Raw genomic sequence first — 12,801 nt, forward strand, 5'->3', positions numbered from 1 at the left:
GGTTCTCTGTCAACTAAGTTTAAAGCCTCAAACCTGTTCCTTATTTGATCTTTATATGCTTCTGGGATGTTATTTAAATTGTATTTTGGCATTATGATTGCTTTGTTGGTCTTCTTTAGCTTTACTCTGATTTTCGATATGACCAGTTCATGATCTGTACCGCAGTCTGCTCCTGGTCTTGTTTTTGCAGAAAGTATGGAACTTCTCCATCTTCTGCTACCAATTATATAATCAATTTGATTCCTATATTGACCATTTGGTGATGTCTACGTGTACAGTCATCTTTTCGGTTGGTCAAAAAATGTGTTCGCAAGCAACAAATTATTGGCTTCACAGAATTCAATAAGTCTTTCTCCTGCTTCGTTTCTGTCTCCTAGGCCCCATTTCCCCACAATTCCTAATTCTTCTCTGTTCCCTACTTTTGCATTCCAATCCCCCATGATTATCAGCACATCTTGTTTTGGTGTGTGATCAATTTCTTCCTGTACTTCTGCGTAAATTCCAGGGTACCCTGGAAGCACTGTTTACTGAAGACGCATCTGAGTGTAGGGGAGGATGGCACAGAGAAAGAGAGCGAGAGAGAGACCAAGCACGGGGGGGGGGGTGGCTGCTGCCCTTTGCCTGCCTGCTTGAGTGTGCAGAGAGAACTGACCTCAAAGCTTTAGATTGCTATAGCAAGATACTACATGATAAAAGAAAAAAGGCAAGGCAGGCATCCCTGGATGCATTTTGGAAGCCTTCAAGTGGTCTGTATGCAAGGCTTTCCTGACCTAGTTGTTTCATTTCGGCATGTGCATTGTTAGTTTTGAATAAAAAGTTTGCTGAAATATGTTGACTGCTCTTCTTTTTTGTGGTGTAGTAACCTGTCCCTATTCTTTCCATGTTATCCCTACCTCTGGTACCAAAGTTTCTGTTAAAGAAGTAATGTCCAGGAATGCACGTACTTCATTACCCGAGATATTACTGTAATTGAATTCCCCCATTACTACTACATCATGCCTCCTTCACACATTGGCAATTTGCTTTTCAAAAGTTTCATCCTCATCTTTTTGATTGGGTGGTTGGTAGTAGACTCCATCCACCATGTTCCTTTTATTCCTTTCCACATTAATTTTAATCCAGATACTCTCGGTGGGGCTACCAGACTCATCCTCCTGTATATCTGTGCAGGGATATATATTTTTAACATAAAGTGCAACTCCACCTCCCTTTCTATTCCTTCTGTTCTTTTTGAACAAGTTATATCCTTCCATTGCTGTATTCCAGTCATGGGAGCCATCCCACTAAGTTTCAGTTTTACCTATCAAGTTGGGCATTAATATATAGACATTGAAGACCATGTGATTTATGGTCTGGCTTCCTTCCTACATTTTTATGAAGACGGTTATTGGGCTCTACTCAAGCTGTTCTCTCAATTTGTGTTCCTATGCATAAGCCTTTGTCAGTCATTACCTCCAAGTTTCCCTCCCACACAGGATTTAGTTTAAAGCCCTCCTGGTGAAGTTCTCCATGCTGTGGCCAAATACATTCTTCCCAGTCCTTGTGAGGTGCAATCCGTCACAATGAATAGGAACCTCAAAACATCACTATAGAAGAGGTTATGGAGCAGAAGAGAAAGGAAACCTGGAAAAGGAGAGGGGGCAAAAGAAGGGAAAACAGTCCCTTTCCCTCCCTTTCCCTCTCTCACATCTCCCCTGCAGTGGCTCAGTATGAGATGTCTTGGGCCAAGCAGGTGCCTTAGTGGGTCATCTCCATGGCAGCTATGTACAAAAACCCTTTGATCACTGCTACTCTGATTGGGGATTCCTCAGCCAAGCCAAAGACGGTGGGTGTGTCAACATGCAATTTGCCCTCTTTTTACCTGTCTATCTCATATCACCTGGAAACTGTGAAACAATATTGCTGTTGGGGTTTTCGATAGCAAGCAAAGGCTGTATTATTCCAGAGGCTGTTTGGCATCACTGTACTGGGAGGCTTCTTCGTATGCTGCCTGACTGATGCACTGCAGTTTATTGATTGTTTGACATTACATCACGTGGCTGGGTTGTTTGTTGGTTTGTTTGTTTTGTAGGCTGCAATCCTTTACCAACTTACCTGGGAATGAGCTCATTAAATTCAATGGGACTTACTTTGAGTAGAGATGGATAGACTTGCATTGTTAATTACTATATTTGGTTTTTATGTTCTTAAATGCCTTCAGGTGTCTCTGCACAAACAGCAAGATAGAAATATTTTTATAATTATATCAATATTTTTATTAACCAATAAACTACTGAACTTGCTTGGAAAATTTCCTGAACCAACATTAACACCTTTAACATTCCAGTTCAATAACACAGTACTTCATATTTCAGTTTGTCGAGTGTACTGGTCTGAACCAAAAGCCTTTCCACCTGGTTGGCATGTCCATGGGCGGAATGGTTGCTGGCATTTATGCTGCCCAGTATCCATCAGAGATCTCTGGCTTGTCCCTCCTTTGCCCAGTTGGTAAGTGTCAAATGCAGGGGTGGGAAACCTCAGGCCTGGGGAACAAATGTGGCCCTCCAGGCCTATATGTCTCACCCTCAGAACTATCTCCAGGCTACACCCCTCACTGGCTCTGCTTTTCACTCCATTTCATCCTCCCTCTGCATCCAGTCAGTTATCAGCATGTGCATCAGCTCAACACCGTTACCTTGACAACAGACATATGCTCCCTACACTTCTCAGAGTGGGAAGAGATTCCAGGGGTACAGAGCCTACTGGGATATCATTCTCTTTGGAATGAGGTCACTGGATGCTTCTTGGCATTTGTAGCCTTTGCATTTATTTACAAATACCAGGGGTTCTACCCCTGCTCACTTGACTTGTCAACTGCCCCATGGGTGGCCGAAGCTCCCCCTTCCCCCTTACAATCGCTGAAGCTCCCCCCTTCCCCTGCGGGTTGCCAAAACTGCCTGCTTGCTCTGAGGCCCAGGTGGCCAGCCTACTTGCTCCTAGGCCTGGCTTATCTCCCAGCATCCCGTTTGGGCTGGTAGCTCACCCCACCCCCGCCATCACACTGTGACGTCATGACAGTGTGACTATTTACAAAGAGATACAAGCTGAACATAGGTACAGATAAGCAGTTGAAACACTCCAATGCAAGGTCACGAAGCCCTTGGTGGTGACATCATGGTTGTGAAATGTCCTCTCCAGAGTGGCTCATCTGGTGTCCACATTGTTTTGGTTCCAGGTGAAGATCTTTTTATTTTCCCAGACTTTTTAGTAGTCTGGTTTAGTACTTAATGTGCCAATTTTATACTGGTATGTGCCAGTTCTATGCTGGCTTTTGCTGGTTTTTGTTGTTCTTATGCTGGTTGCATGGATACTGTTTAAATATGTGTTTTGCTGTTCATTTTTTGTGAATTTTATATTTTATGATTTTGTAAACCACCCAGAGAACTTTTTGTTGATGGCTGGTATGGAAATATTCTAAATAGAAACAACAGCAACAACAATAACAGAGAGCCAAAGTGATCCCGCATGAGATCTCTAGGGAGACAGCCAGCTCCCATAGATGCTTAGAGTCCAAACTCAATTCTCTGTATCTTTCCCAGTGTCATTCAGCCTTAGCTGGGGTAGAGGAAAAAGCCATATTCCCCCTCTTAGGTATTTCCTAGCCAGTTAGAAGGCTAGCTATGGAGAGCAATCAGCCAGTCTCCCCAGCAAAATGAAGGCACTTGACAACTGTGCTAGGACTATTAAGGCAATCACCAGTAGCACTCCTGACACCATTAGCTCACTCTTGTCCAAACTTCCGATGTAGCATCTGTTGAGCTAAGCCTGTTAAAGCTGTGCGTGTACCAGTACACCCAGTAGTTCCAGTTCGAATAAATAGAGACGCACCACCAGGAATCTTGTAAGATGAATCCTTTACTGATTCAATAGAAGCTAAGCAGTACTCACAAAACACTCTAACTCCAAACGCCTTCACTTTCGATATACACCCCCCACACCCAGATAAGTTCTCTCAAGGACTTTATAGCCTTGGCAGCTCTTTGTCAGCTGCAGCCTTCGGCTCCTGCACGGCCTTGAGCTCCTCTGTGTGTTTTAACCCTATACATGTCTTTGGGGAAACTTCTGTTGCACATTGTAACTACCAACAGCATCATCAACTTGGTGCCTTTTAGATGTTTTGGACTACAACTCCCATCAGTCCCAGACACCATGTCCCGTCAGCTGGGGCTGATGGAAGTTATGGTTCAGAACATTTGGTGGGGAGGGATCAGGTTGGCCATGGCAGTTCCAGTCCTTCAACATTGTTGTCTGATAGCAGATCTCCAAATCCCATTTTTTAAGAATTGATTTGCCAGTGACTTTGTTTCTAAGCCATACATTTTCTCCCAACTCCTTAGGCCTACGGTATCCAACAGATAATGAATTCATCAAATATGTGAAGGAGCTCCAGAAATCTACCAACTCGTACAGCAATCCTCTTCTTTTCACTGCAAAACAGGGAGAAGATTTTCTTAAATTTGGATTATACTATCCAAGCAAAAGAAATATGCAGGTGAAGAGGCAGCACACTGAAGATTATAGTGCTCTGGTCCAATATTTTGCAATAATCTATCAGACATCTGCAAGCCTATCATCTGTCTATCATCTGTCTATCATCTGTCTATCATCTGTCTATCATCTGTCTATCATCTGTCTATCATCTGTCTATCATCTGTCTATCATCTGTCTATCATCTGTCTAATCTATCTAATCTATCTTATCTCCCTCCTGAAATGTTTGGTGGTATAGGCAAGAGAGGAATAGACTAAAATCTGAGACAGATGCTTAGGTAACATACTATGTCTGGGGAACTTGCAACCTTTTGCCTGAAAGTAGGAGATTGCTCCCAAATCATAAGAACATAAGAACATAAGAAGACCCTGCTGGATCAGGCCAGTGGCCCATCTAGTCCAGCATCCTGTTCTCACAGTGGCCAACCAGGTGCCTGGGGGAAGCCCGCAAGCAGGACCCGAGTGCAAGAACACTCTCCCCTCCTGAGGCTTCCGGCAACTGGTTTTCAGAAGCATGCTGCCTCTGACTAGGGTGGCAGAGCACAGCCATCATGGCTAGTAGCCATTGATAGCCCTGTCCTCCATGAATTTGTCTAATCTTCTTTTAAAGCCGTCCAAGCTGGTGGCCATTACTGCATCTTGTGGGAGCAAATTCCATAGTTTAACTATGCGCTGAGTAAAGAAGTACTTCCTTTTGTCTGTCCTGAATCTTCCAACATTCAGCTTCTTTGAATGTCCACGAGTTCTAGTATTATGAGAGAGGGAGAAGAACTTTTCTCTATCCACTTTCTCAATGCCATGCATAATTTTATACACTTCTATCATGTCTCCTCTGACCCGCCTTTTCTCTAAACTAAAAAATCCCAAATGCTGCAACCTTTCCTCGTAAGGGAGTCGCTCCATCCCCTTGATCATTCTGGTTGCCCTCTTCTGAACCTTTTCCAACTCTATAATATCCTTTTTGAGATGAGGCGACCAGAACTGTACACAGTATTCCAAATGCGGCCGCACCATAGATTTATACAACGGCATTATGATATCGGCTGTTTTATTTTCAATACCTTTCCTAATTATCGCTAGCATGGAATTTGCCTTTTTCACAGCTGCCGCACACTGGGTCGACATTTTCATCGTGCTGTCCACTACAACCCCAAGGTCTCTCTCCTGGTCGGTCACCGCCAGTTCAGACCCCATGAGCGTATATGTGAAATTAAGATTTTTTGCTCCAATATGCATAATTTTACACTTGTTTATATTGAATTGCATTTGCCATTTTTCTGCCCATTCACTCAGTTTGGAGAGGTCTTTTTGGAGCTCTTCGCAATCCCTTTTTGTTTTAACAACCCTGAACAATTTAGTGTCGTCAGCAAACTTGGCCACTTCACTGCTCACTCCTAATTCTAGGTCATTAATGAACAAGTTGAAAAGTACAGGTCCCAATACCGATCCTTGAGGGACTCCACTTTCTACAGCCCTCCATTGGGAGAACTGTCCGTTTATTCCTACTCTCCGCTTTCTGCTTCTTAACCAATTCCTTATCCACAAGAGGACCTCTCCTCTTATTCCATGACTGCTAAGCTTCCTCAGAAGCCTTTGGTGAGGTACCTTGTCAAACACTTTTTGAAAGTCTAAGTACACTATGTCCACTGGATCACCTCTATCTATATGCTTGTTGACACTCTCAAAGAATTCTAATAGGTTACTGAGACAGGACTTTCCCTTGCAGAAGCCATGCTGGCTCTGCTTCAGCAAGGCTTGTTCTTCTATGTGCTTAGTTAATCTAGCTTTAATAATACTTTCTACCAGTTTTCCAGGGACAGAAGTTAAGCTAACTGGCCTGTAATTTCCAGGATCCCCTCTGGATCCCTTTTTGAAGATTGGCGTTACATTTGCCACTTTCCAGTCCTCAGGCACGGAGGAGGACCCGAGGGACAAGTTACATATTTTAGTTAGCAGATCAGCAATTTCACATTTGAGTTCTTTTCTCCAACAGAACTGCATAGGGAGCTTTATTCATTCATTCCTTCTATAGTGCCCTCAATGTGCATGATGCTTTACAGAGGGGACAGGTCTCTGTCTGAGGACTTTACAATGTAAAACTTGACATAGGCAAAATAGCAGAGGAAGGTGGCAAGTGGTTGTTGTTGTCAGTGGCGTCACTAGGGTTGGTGTCACCCGGTGTGGTAACTCATGGTGTCACCCCCATGGACCTCCTCCCATACCAGACCATACAGAATCCTTAGTAATGTTTTTTGTACTAATGTTACTCGTAAATTGTAATTCCCGTATATCACTGAATGTAATAGCACACACACACAGAGCCAGCTGTGGGATCGTCACACAAACAACCTAGAACATTTTTTCCCTTTCACAAGGACATGCAAAAGATTGAACCCAGGACCTTCTGCATGCAAAGCACATGCTCAGTCTACCACTGAGATATAGGGTAGAAAAGCACTCACTGTTCTGCTGGCCTGGGGATAATTCTGAGGGCCAGTGGGAACTACAGATGTGATGGCAGGGAGAAGTGAGTGGGCAAAAAGTGCAGGTGCAATGCCGAGGTGCCGTCTCAGCAAAACTGACGCCAGTCCTAGTGGGTAAGCCCCATTCAACAGGGTGGGATTTACTTCTGAGTAAACATGCACAGGATTGCAAGGTGGGGGGGAGCAGCAAATCCCCCCTCCCTCAACCCCAGCTTAGCCCTTCCCTACTTTACAGTTGACAATGAGGACACTGAACTTGTCAAGGATTATCAATACCTTGGCACAGTCATTAACCAAAAGGGAGACAATATTATTTGTCTTTTTTGCAGTCCACGGTATGCGCAAAGCTCTCCTCCAGCACCACACTTCAAATGAGTTGATTTTTCTCTTATCCGCCTTTTTCACTGTCCAACTTTCACATCCATACATAGAGATCAGGAATACCATGGTCTGAATGATCCTGACTTTGGTGTTCAGTGATACATCATTGCATTTGAGGACCTTTTCTTGTTCTCTCACAGCTGCCCTCCCCAGTCCTAGCCTTTTTCTGATTTATGGACTATTGTCTCTGTTTTGGTTAATGACTGTCCCGAGGTATTGATAATCCTTGACAAGGGGCAAGTGGAGGCAGGGATAAACAGGGTAAGATTGTTTCAGTCACATATGTTTAGGCTTGGCTGAGAACGTAAGAAGCTACCTTATGTTGGTCAGACCATTGGTCCATCTAGCTTTGCAAACTGGAGAAACTGTCATGGGCATCACATGCGCCCTGAAACCAAGCACACACTGCAACCTATTATTCTACAATAGAATGGTTCTTTGAATTCTAATTTCAGCAGGGGGAGGACCAGATGTAGTCTGAACACCATGTAAATTTTGTTCAAGCTCAGCATGTATGCCCACTAAACAGGCCATTTGGAGGAGCCCAAACTGTCTTCAACCAACACAAGCATTTCATAATTACGAGTTTTCATTTGGTTTATGAAATACAACCCCACTCCACCCCAAACTGACAAAACAGGAGATTCTGATAAAATGCCATCATTTTATCAGAAAGAAAGAGTCGCATACTGATGTGTGATAGGAGCTCAACTTCCTTGAACTTTCTTTGTCATCTGACTGATCTTTTTTTTGGTCTCCTTAGGTCCTGAAAGGATATCTTGAAGATAAGAGACCACATAAGTATTTTTTCTTAAAATGTAAGTGCAATAGCAAGACTAGCATCTGCCTGGGCCATTTCACAGAGGCAGACCTGGGTTTCCAATCCATATTAGACTGAACAGAGAGCTGCAGCCAGTTACAGCTGTTCTGGGGCAATGAATCTGCAACTTGTAGAAGTGCTTAAGCTGTTTGACTCCACCTGTGTTTAACCACATCCACACCATACATTTAAAAGATAGCTTTTTATAGATATATATGTATAAAAAATTAGGTGCCGGTACTTGTACCTTGATAAAAGTGCTGTGGGTGCCAGCACAAATTAGTTGCCATGGGCAGCCCAAAAAGAGGTGCCAGTGCTCTAAACCAGTGAATATTATTACAAAGCAAGCATTGCTTATACCACTTTAATAGTCATGGATAATCCAGTAGGGACTGTAGTTTGTTAAGGGTGCTGAGAATTGTAGGTCTGTGTGGTCAGCACCCTTAACAAACTACAATTCCCAGGATTCTTTGGGGGAAGCCATGACTGTTTCAAGTGGAACCATAACCTGGTGTGGATGTGACCTTGCATATTTGCAAACAAACCCCAATATTTTTTTTAAAAAACCAACACTATTTGTCTCCAGATGTTGTTAGACTCCATCTCCCATCAGCCCCAGCCAGGATGGCCAGGGCCGGATTAAGCTGAGGAGGGCCCCTAGGCTGATTCTGAGCTGCGCACCGTCCTATCCCATCCCCCCCGCTTCACCTACCTTTCTGTTTTTTTGCGGCTGCACGCACTGTGTGCACAGGTTTGCCATCAGTCAAGATGGTGGCCAAGGTTTCTCTAAGGGGCTGAAGCCTCTGCCACCATCTTGGGTGATGGCAGCAATGCGTACATGTAGCACGCATACGTGCCATTAACCAAGATGGAGGCAGAGGGTTCAGCCCCTTAGGGAAACCTCGGCCACCATCTTGATTGATGGCAAACCACAAAAAACAATGGAGAAAAGGGTAAGTGAAGTGGGGGGATGGCGGGCGGTTCGGAAGCTCTTGTCCCGCGATCTGCGGCTCCTGTCCTGCTTCCATGGATCACGGGCCCCCAAGAGCTCTGGGCCCCTAGGCTTCAGCCTACTAAGCTTAATGGATAATCCGGCCCTGAGATGGCCACTGGTACAGGATGATAGGAATTGTAGTCTACCAACTGTTGACGAGCTACAGGTTGTCTATCCCTGCGGATTCACAGAGCAATCCAATTCATGGGAAGCCGGCAGAAGGGGTGCCGGCAGGGGAGGAGCCTTTAGGAAGCTCCGCAGCATCCATTTCCCTGTCAGGAGGCACCGGGCCAGCGGAATGTCGGCTCTTCCGGAAGCAGCACACATAAACGAAAAAGAAAAAGCTGAGTCTCACAAATACCCCTACTGGTGAGGAAGCACTCCCTGTTGACTTCCATTAGAATTCTTTTCTTAGACCAATCTTTTTCTTGGCATAATTTTGACCCAGATTGGGACCCGCAGGAGCACTCCGAATGGAAGTTGGATGCCGCATAAGTCCCCTTTCCTCGGCCCCTCCTCTGACACGTCCCAGAAAACCCCCTTTTCAGGCCTTACATCGGCTTCTGCTGGCTCCCCTTCTGCCGGGCTGGGCTACCCTGGCAGACAGGGGTCTGCCATATCCAACTCCCCTCAGTCCAATGTAAATATGAATTGGGTTGCACCCTAAGTTATGCTTCTGCTTTTTCACAGAAAAGTGTCAGGACTGCATCTTGCATCACATTGTATGTCTATAATAACCTCTAAATATGAGCATGTCTATTTATCTATATTTTCCTGCCATGAATAAACAGATCGGGCAGGTGATGCATGCAACATTGATAGATACAGTTTTCCTGCATGGAGATGGTCTTTCTGTGTTTTTAAGAGGATGTGCAAAGTGATCCCCTGATGATTAAAAATGGGTTGAACATGGTTGTTGAGCTTCTGGGTTTCTCCTCTGCTGCTACCACCTTCTATTAGGCTGTAAAATAGACACACATCTAAACTTAGGACACCAGTCTGAAGGTGTGCAACAGTAAAATGAAGACAGAAACTGTCCTGACTCTGCTCTCTTATTGGAAAAGGTTTTTTAGACATGACCAGTGTGGAGTCCAGGTACAGTTTCCATGACAACTTGAGCAAGATCAGGGCTCCAACACAAGTCATCTGGGGAAGGGATGACAAGGTAAGAGATATCTCTATTGAGTGTTAGACAAATTCATAAATTGGGAGCTGCCTGGTTTCCATGGCATTACACTTTCAAAGGCAGCGCTTAAATTAGATTAATTAATTAATTAATTAATTAATTAATTAATAAAATGGTCCTGATCTAATGGCCTTAATTAATAAGTGTCATGAGGTAGTATTCAGTGTTAGTCATACTCTGAATAGATCCATTGAAGTTAATTGACATGAATAAGGCTGCAATCCAGTACATACTTACCTGGGAGTAGGGATGGAAGGATCTGTCAATTTCAGTTCTCTCACTTTCTCTTTTTTCCAATCTTAAATTCAGTTATCCACATTTCTGCAGCAATTTGTGGGTTTTTTAAAAATCCTCATGAAAGTTCTCCAGCATTTTATTGACACTTTCTCCTACTAAATACATTTTTGTCTGCAATTTTGACCAATTTACACATTTCTACAAGCAATTACTCTTAAGGAAATGCATTTTGTATGTTATTTTCACTAATATATTCATTTTTACGTACACTTTCCCCAAATATAGGCATCTTTGCAAACATTGCCTAGTTGGAGAACTGCATCACAAAATGTGGATAAGTTTGAATTTTGAAGAATGGCTGTGTTTCGATTCTCACGTTGTTTCGGAAAGCATGAATTTGATAAATTCACCTTTAAATGTGAACAGAAATATTTCTTGACCATCCCTCCCTGGGAGTAAGACCCATTGAACTCGATAGAGCTTACTTCTGCGTAGATATATATTAGATTGCAGCCTGACGTAGCTTCATTAATTTCAGTGGGTTTACTCTGAGTATATATAAACTCTCTGTATGTGTGTAAAAACTAGGGTTGCCAGGTTCAGGGCCTGAGACTGAGAACACACACACACACCCCTCAGCATTTAACTTTGCCAAGGGTTACTGACTCTACCATAGTCATTGAGAAATCTGAATATATGCCAGGGACACCAGGCCTTTATGTCTGCTATGCACCATGCAGGCAGCAAAGAGAGAGGCTGGGCCTGGCAACCAAGAGGTCTTCTGTATCTTTAAAAGTTGTGCAGGGGGAAGGGAGAATTCCACCTTGTGGTTTTTCCCATTACAGTGTTGCAAGAACACCTGCACTTGGCTGACTTTCTCTTCTCCTAAAGATACAGGATCAGTCTCAGGCCCTGAGCCTGGCAACCCTAGTAAAACCCCATCCATATATACATATATCACTCATACTTTGTTATTTAGGTGATGGATCCTTCTGGAGCAGAAATTGTAGCCAAAGCCATTCCTGTCTGCCAAGTGCACACATTGGAGAAATGTGGACACTTCATTACTCTTGATAGGCCCAGGAAACTGTCAAAGCTTCTTCTGGAATTCTACAGTTCAATATTTGGCACAACATAGAATAAGAAGGTGGCATAAACCTCGCTAAGGAGCAGCTGGTTGGGAAGATTCAAAGCAACGCTTTACCACAAAAAGAACAATATGGAAATAGCATTATGGATGTCTGTGATGGTTTCTGTCATTTTTTACAAGAGGCCATTTTTGGAATATGGGCTAATCATGGGCATAGAGAGAACTGAGGGCTTTAATGCCTCAATTTGTACACTGTAACTGTTGGCGTGTGCGTGTATAGATCATACAAGGAAGAATCCAAGAGTCGCATAGAACAGTAAATAAGCCAGGCCAGGCAAGTTCTTGTAAGAGTCTTTACTAGGCAAAGACATTAGACACAGTTCTCTTCACAGACAGTTTTTCCCCCACACTGCGTTTTTCCAAGCATCCCACCTTATCAGGCTTCCCAGCCAGCTACTGACCTTGGCAAACTGGCGCTCTGTTCTTCCAGCTTAACCCTTCTGCTTCAGGTTTCACTCTCTCTGCTAAAAACCCTGTCTGTGAGTCTCACAGCATGCTTCACTGACCAACAGCCCCCACCTGAGACTCACAGATTACAAAACTTCATTGTTCATTATTACATTTCTACAATACTAACTTTTCATTACAATACATATCAGTACATGGTTTGTTTCCTTACAGTTTCTATTTACATTTTCAGTTCAGTTTTTGTTTCTTTATTTCTTTATTCACACAGGTTTTACAGAGTCATTTTTAGTTCACTTTTATTTGATAACACATGTATATTTCATTCCTCAACACAAAACTTCCACATGAGATCCATTGTTTCTTTGTCTATTGGTCCTTCTTTTTCCCATTCTACTGGATATTCATCTGTCTCATTATTCTGTTGTGTAACATTAAATGTGAATCTCTGAGGTGGTTGACCTTTCGTTTTTCTTTCTGATCTCCTAACATTATCTATTTCCATTTCTTCCTCACTTTCAATTTTACTTGGACCTGCACCTGTGTCTGCACTTGTACTTGGCATTTCTATATCTTGCATTGCCATGTCTTCACTTCTCAGTCTTTTTACTGTACG

General features: G+C 43.4%; 1 protein-coding gene across 1 annotated transcript in view; it reads left to right on the forward strand.

Annotated features, from left to right (window-relative positions):
• Positions 1-12,329, forward strand: part of LOC133382387 (monoacylglycerol lipase ABHD6-like) — a 46,262-nt gene extending 33,933 nt beyond the window's left edge. The window contains exons 5-9 of the mRNA XM_061622082.1: positions 2,355-2,487; positions 4,377-4,531; positions 8,157-8,211; positions 10,272-10,372; positions 11,610-12,329. Coding sequence (XP_061478066.1) covers positions 2,355-2,487; positions 4,377-4,531; positions 8,157-8,211; positions 10,272-10,372; positions 11,610-11,768 — 603 coding nt within the window. The 3' untranslated portion in view covers positions 11,769-12,329. The remainder of the gene's footprint in view (positions 1-2,354; positions 2,488-4,376; positions 4,532-8,156; positions 8,212-10,271; positions 10,373-11,609) is intronic.
• Positions 12,330-12,801: the final 472 nt, after the last annotated feature.

This window comes from Rhineura floridana, chromosome 3, assembly GCF_030035675.1.
Source record: "Rhineura floridana isolate rRhiFlo1 chromosome 3, rRhiFlo1.hap2, whole genome shotgun sequence".
Lineage (NCBI taxonomy): Eukaryota > Metazoa > Chordata > Lepidosauria > Squamata > Rhineuridae > Rhineura > Rhineura floridana.